This window comes from Vanessa atalanta, chromosome 16 (genome assembly GCF_905147765.1).
Source record: "Vanessa atalanta chromosome 16, ilVanAtal1.2, whole genome shotgun sequence".
In the NCBI taxonomy this organism is placed as follows: Eukaryota; Metazoa; Arthropoda; class Insecta; order Lepidoptera; family Nymphalidae; genus Vanessa; species Vanessa atalanta.
This window is the reverse complement of record NC_061886.1, coordinates 1,656,342-1,681,954: the sequence shown is the minus strand read 5'-3', so window position 1 is coordinate 1,681,954 and position 25,613 is coordinate 1,656,342. Positions and strand designations below refer to the sequence as shown.

Below are 25,613 nucleotides of genomic sequence, written 5' to 3'. Positions count from 1 at the left end.
TCGTGCTAACTGTGTCAGATGTCACAGATAGGGAAATACCTAAAATCAGACCACGTGCATAAACTTGTAGACATTACCGCGCAAAGTAACGAGTATATTAAAAAAGATACCATAGTTATGACTTACATTATACCCAATTTCGCAAGGCAAACGCAATCGTGAACGATAAATCACAAAATTGTATACGCATTTCGTTGGGAACGGAGTCTGAACTCACTTGAAGTAGGTGATCGATCGATAAGTTCCGTCTACGCACCTTATATAATGTTTATTTACAATTTGTAAATAGACGCCGGCTGTCCTCTGCCCTGGATCGGGGACATAATATACTGTTACGTGTTTTAAGGTAAATCAAACGTGTTATTTTATCGACCAAGCCGCGAAAACCGAGGACATTTTAAATTTAATAGACATTACACTCTAAACAAAAAATTTAACAATGGTATTGTGTTATTCGATTAATTATAAATATTAAGAAATATTTAATTTAAGAATGATTAAGACGTTAACATTGATCAATCTAATTAATTTTATTTTATTAGTATTGTATAATTTGACAAAGGAACACAACATATACATTGAAAATTGTTTGACAAATAAAGGCTTTATTTTTTTATTTTAAGACTTTTTTTTTTTAATTTTATTTTAGCAGCGAACTGTGTTTTTACTTCTCTCAACTAATTCTACTCCGAAGAACCGACTCCGACATCAAGAAACTCTGTATCTGTATCAGATGGAACATTATATTGAATGCAACTTAATGAATAGGCAGACAGTATATATTAATAATAATAAACTGCACGTTACAATAAGTTTTTCAAAAGCCTTCAAGTAAGAAACTGTTAAAACATCGGAATTAAAAATAAATTGATTAGTACAATGTAGCCTGCACATTTACAATCCAGCTTCAAAAATTGGCACGAATATACACTTCAAACGGAATCTTAACAATTTTCAATGTCTTTAATTCGACCACCTTGGAGACATACTGAACCCAACGTAATAATCATCAAAAAAGTTAAACGCATTAATATAAATACCTACATAAAAATATAAATCGTCAGGTTCGTGGTCCTTTACACGAAGAAACGCAAACGCTCCAAAATGATACTTTAGGAAAATGACGTTTCATAACTAAGCTTTAAGCCTCTTTTCACAAATATACTAATTTGGCGGTTCAGCCTTTCTTTCTAAGACACGAATTGAGCGAATACTCCCTGCAGACGTTGGTTAAAAACAAATGAAGATAATATTTCCGAGCTATAAAACCAGACTGATTACATTCATTTTTGTTAGGCGTATCCTTGTCACAATTTGACTAGGCTATGTTCGTCTGTGGCAATCGACCTTGAATATTGGTTGCAAGAGGCCAAACATCTCGACCAATCAAGACCACTTTTTGCTAACAATTCATATATTATCATTGTACTGTGGCCATCGAACCTTGTCTGTTACGTAATATACTTTTGTTTAATATATAATGTACGTGTTAGTTTATTCTGTAACATAAAATAAATTTTAATTATTTTTTTTATATTAACGTTAAACAATCTCAACAACGTTTGTAACTGTAAACAATTACAAAAAAAAAATACATATATAAATATATGCAAGTGCGTTGTGTGATTTGTAGAATGTTTATAAAGATTATAAACATATATAAAGAATTAATTATATACACAATATGTTAAAAGGAAAATATTCGGAAATTTTATTTTTGTGACAATTATCTGGTTTATGTTTGCGGTTGAGACAAAAATAACCTCAACAATTTATTTATAGATAATATTACCAGTAAACATTTTAAAAAAATCAAATATAAATACACGTAAGTGGGTTCTGTGGTTCGTATGAAGTTAAAGAACAGTCCCAGGGAATATTTATCAAGACACCAGTGGTCGAGCCAATAATTTAAAATAAAAAATCAAATATATATTTTATTCAAGTAAGCTTTTAAAAATACTTTTGAAACGTCATTTTAAGCACTTGTATTAAACGTAGCTATAATAGGTTCACAAAATAGATTGTACCGACAAGAAGTTCAGAAGTCACTCTTTTTCAACATTTGACTGTTCAATACAATTCAAGTCAACAAGTATTAGCTCTAGGCTTTTTTATTATCAATATAATTTCGTTTCATATTGTGCTTTATTTAAAATGTTTATTTAACAAAAATTATATCACAAGTGACAAATATCTTGTCAATTGATTCTTATTATAGGCGATTAACGTCTGTACTGAATTATACTATACCCAGTTTAAGTTAGCTAGATCTTTTTGACAGACGGGCTAGTGATGGGAAACAGAAAATATAACATATATAACAGTCAATGGAACGATGGAATGCGTAATTCAAATTAGAATTCAGTTTTTTTTTAAGTTATTTTTCTGTAAAGAGTTATACCAGCTAAAGAGCCAGAAACCACTAGCCAAAGAGACCCCAAACAACCCATTCGTAAAAATAACTTAACAATGATCTTTACTAATGATTTTTTGGTATTGATGTTTGTAACAGTTACTGCCTGTTATTCGTGTCCCTAGTGTCCGACCGATGTAACATTGTACAAGCGTCTATTATTTTCAGTGTTTCTATTTAAATTTTACTTTGAAGCAATTCGTCATTGCAATGTTATGTCGATCAGAAAAATTTACGTCTGTCAAAAAGATCAAGCTATCTTGTACAGGGTATAATATTATAAATGCGAAAATAACTCTGTCTGTTACCTCTTCATGTTTAAACCGCGTACCAATTTAGTTGAATTTTGATGCGGAGATAGTCCGAGCTTGGGGGTCACGGAACCTTTTTTTATTTACTATGTGGGTATTAAATGTTTTATAGATTTCGTGCGGGTAAAGCCCTAGGTTCAGCGAGTTTAGTATAAATACTAGATCGTATTGTTGTACGATCTTTATCGGATAGATTCTACGTACACTTTACAAAGCCTCCAAAAATATAAATAAAACTGATGAAGTCATTTCGATTCCTCTCAGGTCATATTTGTTCCAAACCAGTAGACGTCCTTTGACTATAAATAAGTAAGTGTAATCGTCTATATTGTATAAATCAATTTAAATTTTAAACTTTACACCGTGATACATTTTCTGTTACTCAGAGAAAACCCTTATAATAAAATTTCTTTCGTTACAACTTTGTACGCAGTATTTAATGAAATATGCAGTGAGTTAGACGACTTAACGGTATCCGCATCTGGCATAGAGTGCACTACGCATGCGTGAAACTCTCCACCTTGACCTTCCAGTCACCCTTACTCTGAAATAACACGCAAAGAGGTAGCTTAGCCTAATAGATTGTTTAATCGATAGCGCAATCGTTCTTAACTGTAGAGAATATTCTAGAACAATGTTCGACTTATTAACTTCATAGAAGTTAATGAATGTGTTTATGTTATTCTTGAAACTACCGATTTCACTTACGCTATTAATCAAGGAACGCTCGGCATATTTCGGGAAAACAACGACTTCTATTGTCAACGAGCGACATACAGAATCAAATACTATACTTTACAACATAAGAAAAAACCATAATACGATCTTATATATACAAATGGCGTCGTGACCTAATTCCATTAATAGTACAATATGATATTTATAGATGATCGTTCCATCATTCAATTAAAAACTAAAGTTAGAAGCTTCAAGCATCGATTACCATTCTATTTCAAAACGAATACAAGTTCTTTGTGTAGTTAAAATGACCTACTTAGTATTTTTGTTGTGACCATATTTTAATTTAAAGTATGTTTCACGTGACTAAACATTGTTATGAACTTAGTAAATAATTGAGTATTTTTAGTTATTGAAAACCCAAATATTTAAGAAGTAAAATCCCTGGAATGACCCACGCCTGGGCAAAAGCCTCTTCTCTTAAAGAGAAGTAGGATTAAGTGTTTAGAAAAAATTACCTACAAAAACCTCTTACCAAATTTAATACATTAATTTGTTTTCAAAAACTAGAACGTGTTAATTGCACATCTCGATATCGAATCCCATAATGATTAGCTCGATAAAAAAACTAATAACAAATGTCAACGACCCCCTCTAATTGGTAAATAATATCAAGTAAACATTAACACGTGTTTTGACGTCAGTATATTAATCTTCTAAATAATCAATTACTTGTTAAACTCTATGTTCGAGATGGTCCATTTAGTCCAGTCATTATGACGGAAATATGCCACATATATGCAAGTGAATGGGAAGTCAATTTTTATAATATAGTAAAATCTCTTTACATGAAATAATTGTCCAATTCCTATGAGCCATCTCCGCCACTTCAAGAAAAAGGGGCAATGTTTATGATTGTTCAATGGCTGGAACCTGTTAATAACTTATTTTGACTGACTCTTAAATTAATATCGACCGAATACCCTCGCAATGGAACAGCTTCCTATAATAAACTTGAAACCCTTTACTGTAATGGAAGAAGTTGGATACAAGCGAATTGTTAGTTTCTAATTTCGTGCTTGTTATGTAGACATGAAACGAACACCAATATTATTTATAAAGTTAATGGAAGCATCTTCAAGCGTCAAATAGAAATCTGGTACTTAATTTCAGAGACAGTCTTCAACTCTTTTGTCAGGGAAACAAAAAATCGCTTCAAAATGGCGGGCTTTAAAGTGGCAGGCATTTTTCTCTTTCTACACACAAAGGTAAGGGCACGTAAAAAGGACCAGACAGAAAAAAATGGTATACATACTATAGGTTCTGGTGTTTTAAACGTATATTCTTCAATTCTTTTATATTCATCAAACCGTTACAAATTCAAAGATTATTTTGTGTGAACATCGTTTGGATTTCTTGACTTCCGAATCAATAAGTATACAAAATGTAATATAAGCTATTGTTCATTATGGATTTGTATGTCAAATGATCTTTATTTTCTTCAGTTTAATCACAGCGATTTTACATAATACGGATTTGAAATACAAATCCATAATGAACCATGATTCAATTAACATTATAATATATTCAGATTAAATTAATTCACTTGAAATATAATTGTGGTACATATAAAAATAATACTATTTAGAAAAGCAGACATACATACATTCAAAATAAAAACAAATTAAATTTATACGACAGAATGTTTTCAGTCTGACAGTTAGGTTAATAGTACTAAAGCTTAAAAGATAATATGTTTATTTTAGTAAATCAATTTTTATGACTACATTCTCATCGTTCAATCTATTCATCATCATCAATCATTAAACAAATTGAACACGACTCAACTTCCTAATATCATTATTATTTTTGTCACATTGCTCGTGGAAAAGTAATGTAGGTAGGCGGACCGGGGAAAGGCCCACTTGATGGTAAGTGATCACCACCAGTCCACCATTCATAAACATTGTCGCTGTAAGACATATTTACATTGTCAATGTGCCACAAAATTTGGGAACTAAATTATGTCCCTTGTGCCTGTTACGTACACTGGCTCACTCGCCCTTCAAAACACAACAATACAAAGTGTTACTGTTTGTCAGTAGAATATCTGAACGCCCTAAGCACCTATATAAATATATTCTCATGTTATCTTTTTAATTTTATGAATAATATTATAAATTATGCCTCATTTTGTGTTTTATTTATTTATTTTCCCTATTCATAACATTATGCGTTTTACCACCTATTTAATTCATTGATTATTTTATTATGTACTGTTTGTTAAATAACATTCATCGTTAAATATTACGAGTCTAACGAAGTATACATTAAACATTTAACAAATATCAGAATCAGGAACGAAGTGAAGGTCGAATGAATTCAAAGAGTTTACGGAACATTTGGTGAGTAAACAATTTTATTACACCACATACACCAACGCTTTGCTATGCGCCTTGAAAGGCCAGACTCTTCTTTTATTTAAAATATTTGAGAAGAAGTGCACAGTGCACACTCTCATTCATAAACGTAATCCCTATAATATTTCATTTTAAATACATACATATTTTTCGCACTGAAGATACGTTAATGTATTTTAACTTTCCGGACGAATAGCGACACACTGCGTTACGCCTCTCGTGAGATAACGTACACAGATAATTATAAAGGTCATTAAGAGAAGATTATTTTGACCAAAAAAAAAATCAAACATCCCACTTCGACATAATTACACAATCGAACACTTTTAAATTTAAATATGTTTCGATAAACGTCGCCCATTCAAAGACATACGACCAAGTATACGAAAAGGGTATTTATGAGAACTAATATCGATCGAACGTGTAACTCGGGCACGTTCAAAATAAAAACATAAATCAAAACATTTCTACATTTACATCAGTATTATACTTTTTAGAATGAATTCTAAAATCAAAATTATAATACCCAATATAGTAGATATTTTTAATTGACATTTAGGCCAAGCTGATAATCATACTCTTAGCTCGTGGTCGTGTCCGAAACGATACCACTAAAGAATCTCAATAGGTCATTCACGTATTAAGATGATATAAATATAAGACTATTAATAAACATTAATAAAGATTATTTTTAAATGCATTTTTAATGACGAACATGATATAGAAAATGCTGTTTTATATAAAAAATAGGTAAGCGGAAGGGAAAACGGGCCACCTGATGGTAAGTGGTCACCATCGTCAAAGGCATAAGCGCTGTAAGAAATATTAACCATTATTTATGCAAATGTGCTATCAACATTCAGAACTAAGATGGTAAGTTGTTGGTAACAATACTAAGTATGGCTCTGTGACGGTATGTGGATGAGGGGGTGGCATGTACCCAGAGAGTCTCGCACAAAGCTCTGTCTCCGAGTATTCTCTATTATCACGACAGTATAAAGGCGTCAACACACTAGCAGAGATCGATGGGATCAAATGAAAAGCGAAAACATTGTCAACTGAGACAATCATAAATAAATGATTTCAGGCAATTGATCAGTGCAATGGACGTTTCCAGACTTGATGATACAAGCATCATGTTTTGTTTGACTTTAAAATTAGAATGAATAATATATATGGTAACATTGGTTCGTAATTTGAATTTGAAATCTTCATACATACTACTTTGATAGGGCAATCAATTTTTTGTGACAGACTATATAAAAGAAAAACAAAAGAATGTTTCGCCACCGTTAACGTAATAATCGTAAATAATAATATCTAGGATATAAGAACGAAATTGAGTGAATCAATACTAACCATCTTAGTTCTGAATGTTGATGGCTCATTTGCATAAAGAATGGTTAATATCGTATATCCTTTATCCGTATTGGAGAACCGTGGTGGAATATGCTCCAAACCTTCTCCTCAAAGGGAGAGGAAGCCTTAGCCCAGCAGTGGAAAATTTACAGGCTGATAATGTATATAAGAACCAAAAATATTAAAAATCACATGGCGAGTGAGTTAGTTTTACAAATAATTAACGATTTTAGATAAGATATTTTTAGCGCATGTGTAGTTAATTTTCACAAAAAGTCATTTAGCTTTAAAAATATTGTAAAAACCTATATCTAAAAATGATCTATAGTATGTTCTTGTGACTATCTGTCATAAATGAAGTCAGACGTTGTACGATTGGTCATTATACAGAATGCGTCGTCTGCGCAAACATTCGTTTGTAAATAAAATATTTATACGCGTCATTTTGTAATAGTCCATGAAAACTAAATAGGGATTACAAAACCGTTTAAAATTGCCGCGTCAAATTGTATTAACTAGTTCTATCTTTTATCACCTGTGGCGCTACTAATCAACACAATAACAAAGGCCTCGAGCAGTGCAAGTGTTTCTGAAAATAAAAGTGGAAAACAATAACTTAACGCAAGACACAATTGACTTTAAAGACTTGTATTATGTAGAAATAAATTAATTTTTGAATCTTAAACGAGGACGTCTAAGAAGCAGTGGACATGAGAAATTGTGTTTTAGGATATCTTGCACGTATTCCTTTAAATTGAATAAGAAGTTTAAGGAAACATGACAACACAGCGTCAAACATTTTTGGAAAAGAAAAAAATATCAACAATTTTGAATACATATGAACTTTTATTCGTGGCAATTTATATATATATATATTAAACTTAGTGTATTATAATGTCATAGATTTTATCTTAATTATTTCATTAGCAAATAATCAGAAATCTGCTGGATATCAGATATTGATTGTCCTAGTCTGCTTCGTACTTCTTTAATATACCCAGAATTTATAACACTAGATATATTTCATCCTTGTGATTATAGGATTGAGGACATTTCAGAACGATTTGAATTGAAGCTGTTCGTTTTATTGGTTCGCTTTCACTATCACATTTTGGCTCCATGCCCAGGATCGTACGTCAGAGATACGCGGGAAGCGTCCACGTCGAGACGAAGCGACTACGTTTACGAAACACTACGTAACAGCTGGTGTGCGTAAAAATCTATTTATTTTGTACCTCGAGATAATGTTGGTTTGTAAATATTAGTACAGAATCACGGTTTGGGTGAAAAATAAGATAACATGTATGTATTCAAAGTATTTTTTTTCAAACTTGAATAATTGAAATGAAGTAACCTTAGATGACTTTGTTTTGTCAGATAATTCAATGCGTTAAACCACGTAAGTATTTAAGTTTAGAATTCGCCAAAGTACGTAACTATAGCTATTTGATGATGAATTCTGATGATGATGATGATTCTGATGAATTCTTATGCACAGCTTTCTGATGATTTAGTATCAAAAAATAATTACATATACACTTGGACCTTATACCCAGAGTTGTCTTTAATTAAAGTTTTATTTATTTTCCTCGTTTTATTTATTACATTGCTCGTTAGTAAAAAAAGTCATCGTGCGCTATTCAGCCATACCCATATTAAAACGCCTTCAATGATTGTATAATCAATGTATAAATATTATCTTGATTAGCCTCTTTTTTTCCATTCAATTAATACAAATGAGTACCTGATTATTTCTATCAAATATCCAAAACACGAATACGTGAATATTAAATTGTACGAAATAATGGCAAAGTACAAACGACCTATAGACAATAACTGGTACAAACTGGTTTCCGAAACCATTTCCTTGTCACACCATTTCCTCATCAAACCAAAACAGACAAGCCAATGAATAAAACAGACGAATTGAAAATTACGCTTGAGACTTTTATTTTACATAAGATTTTTTATCAATTCCCAACAATAACAGTTTAGATATTACAGAAAAAAAAAACTTGATTGGGCATGTTTTTATTATCAGCTATTAAAAGGTGAGAGGCTCCAAGTTTATTAAGTAACATGGCAACACCAATGAAGTGGATATATCTGCAGCTGAACGTAGTTTACTACGCATGATAACCTATTGATAATATTCCTGACCTCAGGAGTGGGTAAAGGCGAGTGACGAATTCGATACACGTCATACGGACTTTAAGACTACAGCCATTGAAATACAAATTGCGACAGAATAAAAATCATAACTTTGACGCGTGTTTCATTTTGATAAATTAATGACTCTCAGTTCATACATTTTTTGGGTTTCACTTGTTTATTATAGCGTAAGATACATCTCTTCTTGAGTAAGGCTATTAATCATCACGCTAAGACCCTAAGAAGTACAGGGCAGTAACGAATAACACAAATAAAATCGAATGGAACATTTGAAAAGAGAATAAAGTAAAACCACAATGACTTAAAGGGATAACGACACAATGACCAACTATACTTATGAAATTAATTATAATTTATTTAAAAGTGTTAGGTCTAATTCATGAATGAAAGTAATTATTGTCAATTATTAGTTTGGCATAACATTGTCATATCCCTAAATAGTTCAGTGTTTCTCTAAACCATTCCATTCCACAAGTCTACAGTTCTTGCCAAATATTTTACGTGACGTCGTTTCGTACAGCGTACTTTCAAACTGTCTAGCATCCTACATAATTTTTATCTATCTACAAATAAAGGTATGGTGAAATGACGGTATAAAGTTAGCAGTTATTACAGCAGATACTTTAAGTGTCTCGTGGTTTGGTAACATTTGAATGTTACTAGTGTTACTCTATGTTCACTCGTGTGCCCGGCAAGCCCGTCGAACTTGCAAGAATGTTTTCTGATCATACCAGATTCCGTCTGATTATTAGAATGACGGAATACAGAGTGCACCCGTTGATAGTGCTTACACTTGTGCACCTACACAAATCTCCGTTGACAATCAATCCAACAACGGAAGACTCCGTCTATAATCGCTGTAGCTTAAATCGATCAGATAGACATTATTATCATGATAAAACACAGGAGTCTGGACTAGCAGAGGAAATATCCAGACGAAAGACAAAAATTGCGAAAAAACTATTGTAATATATTAGATTTACTCGGTGGACATCTCTCATCTCTCTTTACATATTCTACTGCCACTCAGTAATATTTAGTTGTATTTAGTAGTTATTGTGTTCAGATTGAAAGGATGAGTGAGCCAGTGTAACTACAAGTAGAAGGGACATAACATCTTAGTTCCCAAGACTGATGGCGCATAAGCGATGTAAGAAATGTTTAATATCACAGCGCCAATTGTCTATGGGCGTCCGCCTACCAATATCATAAAAAAGGTGTCATACTATCAAAACTATTCGCATCATACTACCGTTATTGCGCAATTTATAAAGACCTTTAAGACAATATACATATTTTTAGAACAGTTTTGCTTGATAAATAAATTGCCAGGTACAATTCAGAGTTCAGTTGTGTTGTTTGTCTCGACTATACACGATTGATTTTGCTTTTATTGTCTTTTCTCGTGTTTTTTATTTTTTTATTTCACGCTCGCAACGTAATTTCTCTTATTTTTACATTTTACATTAGACTCATATCTTCTTTTACAGTAGTAAATGTTGTATACATTTTGATAGATATAAGTTAAATTACGCTTTCAAGTGAAAAACCTATATGAATATACGACTTCGACAAATTGGAGACACGGAGGATGGCTCGTTTTGAAAATCGGAATTGCATTTCAATTTTCAACGGCAAAATATTGCTAGCATCCTTGCTACCATTCTATGCGGTCGTGATTGCACTTGACAATAACCACACCTGGTGGTAAAACTGATGCACTCCAAAAAGTGAAATCATAGAAACTTGAATATTTATACAATTTCATAATATAATATTTCTCAATGATTTTCTGAAAATGCTATATAGCGTTCTACATAGTGCGCTATGAGTAACGTACTATATGTAAAGGTTATTCCCTAAAAGCACAACCCTAATTATGAGCCATTTAAATTATCTAAACTTAATATATTAAATGCGAAAGGAACTTTGACTATCTGTTACGCTTTCCCAAACTACGGAACCGAATTTAATGAACATTGGTAAGAACCAAGCATGAACCGCAAGGAAGGACAAAGGCTACTTTTTTATACCTAACCCCTGATCTATTTTGATGGATGATTTAAATGTTATAGATACTATTATCATATAGCATTTCACTTTCTGACATTTCACCTCAGTTACTTTTGGCTCGACCCTTGATCTGAACCTAGAACCTCGGGATCTGCAGCTTTATAACTAGACCAACGAGTCAGAGGCAGTTATATTTATAAACAAGAGTGAGATCAAAGGGAACTTACACCAACTCCCACATAGATTTAAAATAGCCCAAGCAGAGTTTATTATTACTCAGTTTTGATATTATGGAACTTCATAAATAGTTCGCTTGTTGCTAATCTAATCACAGTTATATTATAAAAATAACGCATAAATAATAAATTTAAAACAATATTTTAAATAATATATAGGATAGTTACAAAATTGTTCCATCAATATGGGCATTTTAAATTGTCGCACATAATTTTAATATCAATAGTTTGTGTTTGTATACTTACATCACTGGCCAGACGCCAAAGATGTGTGTGTACAAAAAATCGGTAAAAAAATTGGTCGCATGGCAAAAGAGGGTTTATTTCAACTACACGCGTACCAAGTAAACTTAGCACACAAAAACTATTCTAAGAGAACAAAATTCGTTTGGAATAATTTGGAAACTTAACAACGAACGCGTATACGACGGCGATTACAATTACATACTTATGCTAATTACTATAAGCACTAATACAGACGTAATGGGGACAGTTAGGATTCTATTTCTCTGTTAGAAAATACTTAAAGCTAAGTGTATTTATTTTTTCGGTTTAGTATTATGGAAAAGACACAGAAAAAGATGACCCAGAGTTCCTGGCGTCGCTTAGATGTGACAGGAGTGTTAAGAATCCTCAGGTGGAAACCACAGTAACAGAACTTAGGGCGTAAAAGAAAACTTTGTCTGCTCAACATCAGGGCATGGACTGTAATCGGAAGAACCAAAAAACTGTTTTGTCTCGCAAGTAATAGGCATACACGAAACTGGTGGCCAATCTCCGCTAGACAGAGAAGCACCCAAAAAAGAAATATTTAATTTATTTTATACAGATAAAAGGACACTACCGTCTAACAAACCACTTCGCTTTGAGGCGTGCAAAAAACGGTACTGGTTTTTCGAGCCTTCCTAAACGGAGGCTTAAGACAAAGGGGCTAACCGAATTTATTATATTTTTAGCATTTTCTTACTTTTTGAGGAATTGTGGTTCTTGAAATAGCCATTACTTGTAATAAAATCAATATACATTTTAACAATCGAGTAAGAACATTTTATGACAACACACCAAATTAGTTTTTTTAATAATGGGATTGTTCCATTTTTAAAATGATGTACTTACTTATCCGAATTATTTAAAACAGTACAACATACCTCAGGACATAGGCGTCGACTTGCTCGCTCTGCGTGAAAGATATAATCTCGCAGCGGACTATCTTCAATACATTTTCCCATTGTTGTCTGAAAAAAAAGTACAGGTTACACTCCCACAAACAAAAATATAACTTATTTCTAAAGGAGAAACTCCTCTGATTACAGCTATGTTACACATACATATCGCGTGTTGCCGCAATTCGTCAACGAAGAATATACGGCACCACCTGTGTACCTTCCATACCATAATAAAATTTGGTTTAAATCACCCAGATCATTCAGGCCATTTACTGTCATACTGAGTATTCCGTCAACAAACATAAAAACAAACTTATTACTTTTGAAGTAGATTTTTAACCTGTAAATAATAAATAACTATTACATATTGTTTGTTGGCTGAGTTTCGATGCTATATACGTTATTATAGAATATTAATAACTATGTGCCTAAGCTGATTATTTATTTAAATATCTATATTACTTTTATGTAACCTTTTGGAACCCCAAGACCTTAATTCAAAATGCCAAGTAACTATGTCTTTGTTTTAATTTTTCCGCCTTTTCTAAAAGTAGTATTTTTTTTTCCAACTGACTGCTAATTTTACTCTTAACGTCTTTAGTCCGCGCCGATAAAGACCCGTGAAATTTTCTTTAGTAGTTGTAAAGAAAAAAAAAAATATATAAACACTAATGACAGTATTTTTTCGAATTTCTACGATTTTTGTAAAAAACCTTCTTTTTTTTAATCAACTTTATATTAAACTCCTCAGCATGTTAAGGTCCGCATTGACTTTAGGGATTTGCCATGATTTGTTTTAGAAAATAGAAATATAAAGCTGTTACTAGGATTTTCATGTTTTTCCTTTGATTTCTATATGACTACAGGTGATCCTTATCTACCATTCCACTCCAGCCAGGGTCATGTTAGTAGATTATTTAATAAAAATAATATAATAATGAGTAAATATAAATTATAAAATTTATAAAAGATTGATAATTATATGATTTTATTTAAATATGGAAATTTCAATTTGATTTAATGTACATTATAATAGTATTAATACCTGATTAAATAAAGGCTAATTTTACAATTTAAACATTAAAAATTAACTAAAGAATTATGTCAAACCAAGAGGTGACCTGAATATTTCTCAATATATGAAAATTTGAAATTCAAAATCAAAAAAAATATATTATTAATTTAGAAAATTTTGTGTATTTATCATTTACTCAAGTTAAAAACTATCTTTTACAAATTAACTAAAAAATATATAATTAATTATATTGTAATTGATTACTCTTGTTGGAAATACATTTATTTTCCAATTATAAAACAAAAATGGGTATGGAATTAAAATGAAAAAAAAAATCTCTTAGGCATTTCATGTAAGGATCTTTGCTTCACCAAATTTTAAGTTAAAAGTTAAACTGGCCCGGTCAAAAATGCAGTTACAGGCCAGTGTAGTTCTTATAAATACAAGTTCTGAGAGTTTCGGGAACTTAATTATGTTAAACCAGTTTTTGGGATGTTATTCGTAGAATTTGCCAGTTGACCTGTAACTCTGACGCTTGGAGGAAAAATAATTTACTGATTATACAAGTTGGTTTTAACAATTTTTTTAAATAAGGATTTTCAGTGGGGCTGCATTTATAAAAAATATCAGCAGCATTTAATAATTTAGAACATATTGATAAAAAAAAATTGAATCACGTGCTACTATTAATCAATGGTATCTTCTTGCAATTCGTGGTGGGATTACTTTCTTACCGGTAGCAATCGCCCTGAACAGCTGATTCTAGAAGCTTCCATAACAATAACAATCGTAAAATTCAGTTCTACTATTTCATTATTTGAGGACAATGTGTTTTTTACACATCGTAACTCAATTATTAAACGTATAATAATAATAATTAAGAATAACTTATTAGATTTATAACATAAATAATAGAGAAACCAGCCAGAAAATATGCCGGTAACCTATAAATATCGACTATAATCACGTAAAAAAATAATAAACTTTAAACATTTTATTTCTATTTCGTAATAGCAGGTATATAGCTATATACTCACCGGGTGATTTTTCTTAAGTCCGCATGCTTTACCGGCGTAAACCAAATTTCAATTAATTTTTCGACACCTTCAAAAAATTGATCATTACTTTCACTATTAGATATCATTTCCGTTCCAGCCATTGCGATATTTTATAATATTATATCAACAACGTATCTTTATGAAAAATATTGAATTCTCCTCTACTAAAAATGTCGACAGCCACTACGCATCAACGTCTGAAGTTGACTGAAGTGAGAAGTCTGAATCAGCTGAATGAAACAAAATTATTGGCAAAATGCAGGTGATAGAGGAGATATATAAAAGACTTCTCTTTCTTACAGAGCGAGCGAGTCGGCGACGGCGCGCGTTCCGAAGCCGAACCAAAAACTAGAATGAGTCAATTTGGTAAACGCTATGAGATTTTATTCGCTTCACTGTCAAGTGTCACTTTTTGTTTTTGTCACTCACCGCTCATCTTTATCTTTTATTGAATGTTACCATAATCAATTTCTAACCTATAATAATCATAATATACTTTATTATGACATAAATCTGGAGATACATATAATAATTTTATTAAAAATAATAATTTATTATCTTATTATTTAGATAGACGAAGCTATACTTTTAATAATAATAGATAAATTAAATTTACATTTAAATGGTTTGTACTAAGTTCCTAATCATCAATAATATGTTACCTACCAAAATTATGTTCATCACAAGTAACTTCCCAAGAATCATTGACAATTCAGTAATCATTTACACCTAAAAATTTGTTTTAGCATAGTATTTACAAATTCTTTTGAAACTATAGGCTTCATCAATATATCTAATCAGAGTAGGACTTTGTTTTGTACATCACACAATTTAAAGCTGTTTACTGGAAAAAGTCAAAGTGAAAGATAAAATGAATTATAAATTAAATTTATTATAAAAAGTGTTATTAAGCTTGTACTTGTCTAAAAACAGTAGTTTCATAATTTTTCTAAAGAAGCAATGAGCCTATGTATTGCACCGTCTTCCGATCTTCTTATAGGTTTAATTTTCCGCTTGATGACAGGTATTTCTGGACATACATCATTTTCTTTCTCATCCTGACAAAAATCATCAATATTCGGTTCGAGGTCTTTTTTCATGGGAGTTATATTTTTAATGGGTTTTTTATCTCGTCGGCTCTTTAAATTTGCAATGTCTGTGTTTAACTCAACTAAATTTTTGTATATTCTATCATTAAAATGAAAATTAAGTTTCTTTGTGATCTGAAAACAAATTTACACAATTTATAAATAAAATTTTAGTAAAAATAGATCTATTTATTTTTGTTGTATATTCTATTTTTGTGACCATATTATTTGTAGATATCGATATTTATTAATTTATTAGTATTAGAACAGCAGCTTAGATGTTAAATTCACACGTAATAATATTTAAAGGGAGCTATGTCATACATTAAATGTTTAAGTAAATCATATAAATATAAAAAATGATTAAAATATAAATTAAATTAATGGAAAAATATATTTAAAAGTTTAATTTGAATATAAGAAAATACTTCATAATGAATTGATACTTTTAAATTTTGTTTTTATATTATTTCTACTTTGGTAAATTAATTTCATTAAAATTTCATGGAAATTAGTGCTTTCGTCATATATATGAGTGTGAATACTTTCGTATAAAGTATTGTAATCACATGTATATCACAAATTTATTTATAATAATAATTAAATTTATCGATCGATTTAAAATACAAAACTTTAAATCTCATTAAAATCTATATGTTACGAATTCTATGTTAAAACGAGTTCAGATTTTATATTTACCTTAGCACTTATCTGAACCTGGTCAATATTTAATTCTTCGGGACGTGGTAACGAAGCAGATTTTCGCACATCAGTTAAGTAATTAGCTAGTGCCTCGCTTGAACATAGCGCAGGTTGATCAAGGTCTTGTTCTATTTGATGCGATGGCTTTTCCAATTTTGAAGGACCTGAATCACTGTCATGTATAGTCTTTGGCAGTTTGAGAATTCTTTGTTCGTAATTGCGAAGCAAAGTTTTCTTTACTTTTGGATCAGACCCCGATTTTCTCATTTTACATTTAAAAGAATAGGTTGCATAGAAATGGGATCTAAACCATTAGAAATAATTACTTACATAATTAAATTATAAAAATACATTAAATTAAGCGATGTGATTGTATATTCTTTGTTATTAAGCACAAATTACAAACATAAACAATTCAAATTGATAACCGTTGATATTGACAGGTTCTAGTTCTAGATAATAATAAACAGAGATTATAATTGCACTATTAAAAAAAATTTAAAGTAAAATCTTATGGAAATATATTATCAATACAATTTAACTTAATTTAAAATGGACAACATAATTGTTTTATTTATTTAAAAAAGATAATTCAATGATATCGATGCCAAGTGGATTGACTTAATTGGTATTGGTGGTATTTAATTAGTGGTTGGTACCTATTTAAACATATAAAACCAAAATTAAATTACCAGTATTGAGGGAGGTGTCAAGCTTTACAAGTATGTTTTTTTTAATTCGCTAAAAGGTTTTTCGAAGATTGTACAATCATTTATGTTTGTAATATAAATTGTATATAACATCACTTATCCTAAAAGCAACACTGTTTTGATTTTAAGGGGAATTTCTTTGATATATTATAGGAATTGTAAAACTTGTCAAGGGGCAATAGGCATAAAAGTTATAACTGTCAACCAATTATAACAAACTTTGCTGTCAAGTGTCACTGTGACACTGTCAGTAATAGTAAAAGCTGAAAGGTTTAAAGTTGATCGGTTTTTAGAATTTCACGTTATTTGTAATTTGTATAGTTTTAACATAACTTTTAGTATCTTGCACCTTTTTATACATTTATAATTTTACAAATATGAGTAACAGCCGCGTCGAGTTTAATGTTAGTATTATACATCTAATTTATTTGCATTCATATTTTAGTTATATTTGCCACATAATAAAGTTTCAAATGTCTTTCAGAATCCTGAAAATTTGCCTGCCGAAAATGTAACAGTGTCTGTGAGCGATTCTGGTGTTTTACAACTTATTAAAGCAATAGTAAGTATTTTGTTTAATCATATCAATACATATAATTATTACAGGCTTAACATAATTATTTGTTTTTATATTTTATTTGACTTGACATAATATTGCACAACTTTTTAAATTAAATAAAATGTCATTACTTTTTAATAATTACCGTTTTTATATACGAAGTTAAAGTATGACTTGGTTAAGGAAAAATATTTAAGATACTGTTTTTTGTGATTTCAGGATCCTTACTGGGTGGAGAAAAAAGATTTGATACTCTATGAAAGACCACCATCAGGTGCTGAATTACTTTTGGGTGCAGTGGATGCTTGGAAATCTAAAATGGAGACTTATTTAGATAATCTCAAGTGGTTACTTGAATTAGAACAAAATAGGTATTCATATATTTTTTTACAAATTATTATATATATTTAGTTGCAGTTATCAAATGCTTGCAAACTAAACTAAATTAATATTATTAGCTAAGAGTAATTTAATACATTGAAACATAAAACAAAAATTTAAATTATGTTGAAAAATGTAATTGGCTTGGCAACAAGCCTGTTTTAAATGATACTACACATGAAAAAAATTTCATGCATTACAACCTCTATCCTCTGTTAAAACTTGCCCGGTTACAAGCTTATGTGTAATAAGGAGGAATAATCATAAGGAGCTTGGGTGCATGCAATGGTTATATCACACTTGGCGGTGGGGTTGATTCTTCAAATCTATTGAAAGATGCCTTGATTTCTTGGTCCTAAGACACCATCATCTGCAATGCTCCATGCAACTGCCCTAGAATAAGAATGTTTAATTATGAATATATCTTATTTTGAATACCTTTAAATGATTTAAGTTTAAGTCATAAACTTTACAATATATATAAATAAAATTACTCTTTCAGATTTTGGAGTACTATATTATACCATCCAATGTGTATGGATATGGTAATATCTTTTATACAAGAAGCGAATCCTCCATACATAGCGCCCCATGATAGTAAAGATGTTCAAAAGCTGTATGAAGAGATAAGAAGATTAATTCTCGTCATTTTTAGTAGATTAATCACAAATAAAGAGAGTAAGGTGGGTTTTATTACTTTTAATTATTAATAGGATTTATGTGTTGGATCTCTTTCTGGTTTTTGTGAGAGGTCTAGGGGGTTTCAGGGGGTGATGTTATTTCTCTTCTTTTAACAATGAAACTAATTAGTGTTGAGGACTTCATTGTAAAATACTTTTGTATAAAATAAAAATGGTATATCTATATGTAATATAGATATACCATTATAAAGAGATATTATAAAGAGGTTAGAAATAAAAGATTAGTTTGTTCTGGTTTCACCCAAAAACTGATAAACCAGTTGATATGGGTCTTTTATCTATATCTATAATATGTACTATCATTAAAATCTGTTTTGTGATAGCCAATAAGACAATTCTATTATTCGTTAAAAAAAACAATATTTTTCTTAATGTAGTAAATAGTTATCAGCAGTTTGTAGATTCAAAAAAAAAAACGTCAGTTCTTTATTTGAAATTTTAAATTTTCAGACCCAGTGGATGAGCAAAGAGTATCTGGCTGATCTAATATATGATAATTTTATATTCACAATACCAGTTTTATGGGACTTATGTCTGACGTATGGCGCGGACAACTCTAAGCACATATCACATTTAATGAATGCAGTGTTCTCGATACAGCCAAAATACCAGAATGACGTAGTACAAGCACTAATATTTGTCCAGGAGGTAAATATGTATTATAATTATCAAAAAAGTATTCATATCGATCGATTTTGCCCCCTACACGCGCCAATAATAAATCGCATAAAAAATTATCTTAAAAAGCAGCTTACAATCAATAAAGTTATATAAAAAATATATATAACCAGTTGTTTTAGGCATTCAAATATATAATTCTACAAGTGAACAAAGATTATGAGAGCGATGAACCACCTAATCTTCCGGAGACGTTCATGGGCTTCGGGGAGATCAGACGGCCTTCAGGGAACAAGCCTACCGATAAAGTCACTTTCAATGTACTCAGAGACCTGATAATCCACATGCTCGACACAGCAATGACATTGAGGATATTTGTTGAAGTCTATCCAAAGACTGCTGAAATCATGATGAAGAGTAATTTTGTTTTGAGGTAAGATAGTTTTAGGTAGGAGTAAATATATCTCCAGTGGCTTTGGGCAGCTGATGAGGACCACCAATAGGGTATTATTCTACTATGTGTGAAAAAGTACTTAAAAATGTTGACTTTCTTAATAATTATTAGCCACAATAAATATATATTTCCACAAAATAAACATATTCTTGCCATAAAATTAAATTAAATTTTAAGCCCTTTTATTCCCGCAAAAACGCTGTCAATCATATTGATGACGTAATATTGGTAAAAACAACAGTTGTGTATGTACGAACGGTAATAATTTAACGTTAACAGCTATAAATATTTGGTATCTTTTGATGAATGAATTACAATCGCTATCGTTGATGTATAGTGTACAAATACTGGCATTAAAACTCTAGAAATATCTGCTGAGTTTCTTATCATTTCGTCTCAGAAGATTTCGAACAGGTGGTAGCTTTAAATACGACTTGTAAATTGTCTTTACTTGAATAAAACATAATTTAATATAATTTTTTCAAAACATTCATGTTTTCAGTATAGTCCAACTTTATGAGTATGGAATACCTCAGCTATATGAAAAGCTCATAGAAGTGGGAGATGAAACCAGTGTAGCTTACACGGAAGTGGAGGGGTATATAGATTTGGCTAGAGCTGAACTGATTGACACTTTGAAGGAAATCCTGGCTGTGTACAAGGATGCTATTTTTAATTGCGAGTGAGTAATCAAATATTATTTTGAATTTCGAATTGAGAAATATGTAAAAGGAGTATAAGGTTTTAATAGTAATTATCTTAATAGATAAGAAAAAAAAATCACATATTAATTGACTGTTATGTAATTATTTAAGTTATTAATACATTTCACACTAATACTTTTAACGAAAATGGTCCTTATGCTATTATAATAAGGACGATTATATCATACTTATTTTCATAAATAAAATAATATACAAAATAAATTATAAAGTGAATACAAAGTTACGCCTTCTTGAAGATATACTTCAGATATTTCAACTATAAAAAAGGGAATTTCTTATAGTACAAATATCCTAAAAACCTTTCATAGTAGATGCTTCCGTTATAAAATAAACTACATTTCTAATACAGCTTTATAAAATAAGTAATTTTTACTATGTTTTGAAAGTCAGGATAAACTATATTTTAAATGAAGTAGAATTTAAATTAACGCCATTTTTGTATTCCATAGAGGCAATATAGAGAGCAACGTAGAAGCGTATCTGTCTGTTATGATGGATGCTCTGTCCGAACGGTTGCTGATCAAGGACTACCACGCTTGCTACCAGGTCCACGAGGACTTGGAACTGCTGAAACAAGCCTATCCTGATATGTATCCTTTTAAAATATCTCGTTAGGATTGACTGCTTAAGAAAAGGCAAAGTTACTTACCGCTGGGCAAAGATCTCATCTTCTCTTAAGCATATGGTGGATACACGTCACATCATAGGTGGCAGAACATCCGATACATGCAACGGTATTTCGTATAGGAGATTAGGGTAAAATAAAAGAGAGGCTCGGTTCTCAAAGGCTTAAATTTATTTCACCGAATAAATGTTTTAAGAGACTCACAGAAAATATAAATTGATAATCAACTGAAGTAAGTATTACAGATCAGTAGTAGGCATATCTTTTGTAGCAAAAATACATATAAAGTACTATTTACAAGAGATTAAGTTATGCCTATAAAAATCATTTTACAATTTAACAAGATGAATATCAATATAATTAATAATGATTATGCAATTTTTTACAAATTTTTGCTATTTTTTACCAACAACTTTTGTTTATATATATATGTCAGTTACAGACTTTTAAACTACTAAAACAAAATGATAAGCTAGTTATAAGTAAACGCCGCATAATTTAAATTACAATAATTATTAAGATTGATGTTTTCTGACCATTGGGCCGTGTACGCTTATAAACAAAATAGTTTTTAATATACAAATAAATTGATTTAATTATATCTCCTAAACTTATCATCAGAGACCCCGTTAAAACCGATTATATCCTCCAAGCTGTTTATTCCGACATTGATGATCCGATACCGGAAGTACTTAATGATAATAACAAATTATTAACCAATGGCAATGTTGAGGTCGTAGACAACGAGCCGGGACCTTCCAGAGACAACGACATACCAGACAATGTCAGAGATCAGTCGTTGATATGCGAAGTAAAGGATATCCTACCGCATTTAGGAGATGGGTTTATATTGAAATGTTTACAGCATTACGGGCATAATGCCGAGCGAGTTATCAATGCGATCTTGGAAGATAATCTAGCGGATTCTCTCCGAGGTGAGTCTTCTAAGGAGTGCGTAGGTATAAGACCTTCGCAGCCTATAACCAGAGATAAATCGTCTTATGAAAGATGAGATCACTTATACATCGGATGTTCGATTATTTATTCTACATTTTCATTATTTTTTGCTTGTTTACCGATGTTTCATCTAAACGGTAATATCTTATTAAATACTGTCATATTAATTAACAGGGTTAGATACAAGTCTTCCAATAATACCCGAAGACCCAGTGGACCGGTTGTATTTGGAAACTGGTATAAAGAGATTGAACGTCTTCGACGGAGACCAGTTCGACATCATGACTAGAGATGACGTGGACCTGTCCAAGATACACGTGGGTAAGAAGAAGGAGAAGTATAAAGATCTAAGAGATATGCTCAATGATAAGACCGAGGTTAAAAATAGAGCAGATATATACAGCAAATACAAGTGAGTTATTTTATGTTTTTATTTTTGTTGCAAATATTGTAACTGTGCCGGTCCGACGGTAGGTTGTGTGCGTGTGTGTAATTGTGTACAGTCCTGATACTATTACCATGTGTGTATGTATGTACGTATAATTTTAATTGAAGAATGAATGATGTTAAACTAACCTTAGATTTACGTATTCTACAAGATTTGATAATAACTCAAATAACTCATCTATGTTGTACACTACTAATAGTTTTTGTTTAATATATCTTTATTTATTCAACAACTTAAAAGATTAATGTACTTTAAATTTATTTCCATAATTCACAAAGTCATCATGACATCGAATTCGGCGTCGAATGATATCGCGTTAATTGGATGTCAAATGTTCTTGGTTTGGCTTTTGTCTTCTAGTCGTTGGGTATAAGTGAAGATGTGATAAGATTAATTAATACATTAGTTAAATTGAAATTAATTTTGTACATTGTAGTTTCATTTTTTTTATATGTAAAGAATACCAGAAGCTAGTAAATTATTTAAAAAAATATAAAACGTTTAACAGTCTGGTTTGCGACGAAGTAGCGATGTACTCCGACGAGTACGACGACACGTACGACTCGGACGGCGTGGCGCCCGCAGCCGACGCCGCGGACGACGGCCGCCGGCCCTTCGTCACCCCGCGGGTGCTGCGCACGCGCGCCGGAGCGCCCGTGAGTAGCTCTCAAATTAGCAGAACTAGTCGTCGTCGAATAGTTCTCTTGGAGTGGGTTGATGGTACCATAACATAGTAAAAAAATCATCATAATTACGAATAAAATTGCAATTGTAAAACAAAACTTCGTAAAATATATCTTTCAAAGTCAGATATGAGTAAGTACACAGCCCGGCGGCCCCGACAAGGGTAAGCCGGCAAGTTCTGACCGCTGGGTAGATATGTCACGGCCGACGCTTTAATTAGTAATTCTTTTCCAGCGTATTTAAAATATTAGAATGTATAGAAATATTTATCAGCAGGAGGAGTCCGAAGAATCGGAAGAAGTGGAAGAGGAAGCACCGAGTAGAAGTAAGATGAACTTCTGCGTAAATCCGGAAGAGTTGCGCGCGCGCAGAGAAGCCAACGTACAGGCTCGGCGGGGGAGGGGGGGCCGCCCGCCGCCCGCCAGGTGAGGTCACGGTGGGAGATGGTTAGAAGCGGTCATTACAGCCGACTGAAGTTATAAGTTGCAAGTTAGCTATTTATGCTTGCAGATAGACTTAGTTTCCACCCTCGACTACGCACGCGTGTGAGGGGGGGCGGAGGATTATTTAGTGTCTATACTGTCGAGTAGATAAGAAGTGTAACAATCAAATAAATATAATAATTACGATCGCTAAAACACTATTTGTATCCAATTTGTCTTTACGTTTAAATGTATTTGGCTTAAAAAAAAAAAGACTCCTTGGTAATAATGCATAAATTTCTTATATTAGTAAACGTAATCATATACACTTAAATCTATTCCTATTAAAGTTTTTTTTTTTTTTAATTTAATCTGTTAAAATGGTTGTTTGAATAATTTTATGACTGACAGACTGATTTTATGCTTTAGTTAAAAAAATATATATTTAAACTTAATTTCTGTTACAGGAATATAGACGTAATTGGTAAACCTAAAGGTCAAGGTCAGGAGAAAGAAACCCTCATGAACCGGGATAAAAAGGAAAAACACAAATCTTCACGAGGCAACCACAATAGGAGACAAGGCGCTCAGTGGAAGAGGAGTCAGGGCATGATGCCGTCGTAGTGTTACTAGTGGATAAAATGTATTGCCAGTGTAAAAATATATTTATTTATCTATTTATTCGCTTTACAGGAATTAAATTAAATTGTTATTTTCTTTGTTTATTGTTGACATCTAGAATGTAAATGTGATTTGAGACCATGAAATGATAAATTTACTTCAATTCTTTGAAATAAAATAAATCCGAAGTTCTTTATTAACTCACCCGATATTACCCAAAAGATCTAGACAACACTCCACTAGGTAACTTGCGTGCGTGGAATGAAATCCTGCCTCGTGTGTCTAAATACACCTATTGAAGAAGCGCGGATCAATAAGCTCAGAGAGTACCTTTAATTTAACTTAATCATGTAAAATTACATTTCTAAAATAATCACAAAAGCCTACTTGAATAAAGTTTATTACCCTGACTGGGTCTTGGCAAGGTCTATAAAATTTTATATTAATTTAAGGTTAACTGTGTTGATAAACAAAAGTAGTTGCGTAATGAATAACTTGGAATTGCTATTTGTCGGACATTCGGTACGTTGGAACTTGGAGCTCATTTAAAATATTTTTCCTGTCGAAGGAATGTCAACTTTATTTTCTAACTAATTAAATATCTGTTTTAAAGGTTTCATGAAGTTTTTTGGAAGTTTATATTTTACTAGTTGAAGTCGTGGCTTTATCTACGCGAAATTTATAAAACTTTTTAGTAAGTCATTAAGGGATTATTTCCGTAATATAACTAAACTATGTCCTTTCCTGGGATTATTTTCATCTAAATTAATTTACGCGTGAAGAGGTCACAGGCAGATATACTTTTGCATTTGTAATATTAGTAGGGTTTATTATTTATGTTCGACAGATTGCTTAATGACGAATAAGGTGAAATACATGGTACATGCGTTATGAGATAAATAAGTAATGTATTCGGTCTTATATTTATTTATTTATAGATTTTCAAAACACCATCGGCATATTCACAATTTTTTAAGAAATAGTAGGAAATAAATTCGTGTACGGTGTGATACACCACTACAGGCGTTTACATTATACATTTTAAATAACAAAACACTACACTCCTACATTAAG

General features: G+C 31.4%; 3 protein-coding genes across 4 annotated transcripts in view; 1 reads left to right on the top strand and 2 right to left on the bottom strand.

Moving 5' to 3' along the window:
- Positions 1 to 15,199, bottom strand: part of LOC125070004 (S-adenosylmethionine decarboxylase proenzyme) — a 35,572-nt gene extending 20,373 nt beyond the window's left edge. Inside the window, exons 1-2 of the mRNA XM_047679669.1 lie at positions 14,824 to 15,199; positions 12,754 to 12,840 (exon numbers count right to left, since the gene is read on the bottom strand). Coding sequence (XP_047535625.1) covers positions 12,754 to 12,840; positions 14,824 to 14,945 — 209 coding nt within the window. The 5' untranslated portion in view covers positions 14,946 to 15,199. The remainder of the gene's footprint in view (positions 1 to 12,753; positions 12,841 to 14,823) is intronic.
- A 517-nt stretch (positions 15,200 to 15,716) lies between these two features.
- LOC125069988 lies at positions 15,717 to 17,048 on the bottom strand. The gene is made up of 2 exons (XM_047679645.1): positions 16,632 to 17,048; positions 15,717 to 16,067 (listed from the first exon to the last, which is right to left on the bottom strand). Exons 1-2 carry the CDS (start codon positions 16,899 to 16,901, stop codon positions 15,783 to 15,785), a joined length of 555 nt encoding a protein of 184 aa, XP_047535601.1. The 5' UTR covers positions 16,902 to 17,048; the 3' UTR covers positions 15,717 to 15,782.
- A 552-nt stretch (positions 17,049 to 17,600) lies between these two features.
- Positions 17,601 to 24,680, top strand: LOC125069767 (activating signal cointegrator 1 complex subunit 2). 2 transcript variants are annotated; one of them, XM_047679337.1, is made up of 13 exons: positions 17,601 to 17,748; positions 17,829 to 17,906; positions 18,123 to 18,274; positions 18,787 to 18,967; positions 19,436 to 19,633; positions 19,786 to 20,036; positions 20,560 to 20,739; positions 21,232 to 21,372; positions 22,029 to 22,342; positions 22,539 to 22,776; positions 23,321 to 23,468; positions 23,773 to 23,921; positions 24,386 to 24,680. In XM_047679337.1, exons 1-13 carry the CDS (start codon positions 17,722 to 17,724, stop codon positions 24,540 to 24,542), a joined length of 2,214 nt encoding a protein of 737 aa, XP_047535293.1. In that variant the 5' UTR covers positions 17,601 to 17,721; the 3' UTR covers positions 24,543 to 24,680. The 2 variants fall into 2 exon arrangements, with proteins under 2 accessions (XP_047535293.1, XP_047535292.1); XM_047679336.1 differs by having other exon boundaries at positions 23,770 to 23,921.
- Positions 24,681 to 25,613: the final 933 nt, after the last annotated feature.

Coding starts and splice junctions, on each gene's coding strand:
- LOC125069988 (XM_047679645.1), bottom strand. CDS start 16,901: ATGAGAAAATCGGGGTCTGATCCAAAAGTAAAGAAAACTTTGCTTCGC. Junction 16,068..16,631: donor AGGTTCAGATAAGTGCTAAG/GTAAATATAAAA, acceptor ATTTGTTTTCAG/ATCACAAAGAAACTTAATTT.
- LOC125069767 (XM_047679336.1), top strand. CDS start 17,722: ATGAGTAACAGCCGCGTCGAGTTTAAT. Junction 19,634..19,785: donor CACTAATATTTGTCCAGGAG/GTAAATATGTAT, acceptor CAGTTGTTTTAG/GCATTCAAATATATAATTCT. Junction 20,740..21,231: donor GATGCTATTTTTAATTGCGA/GTGAGTAATCAA, acceptor TGTATTCCATAG/AGGCAATATAGAGAGCAACG.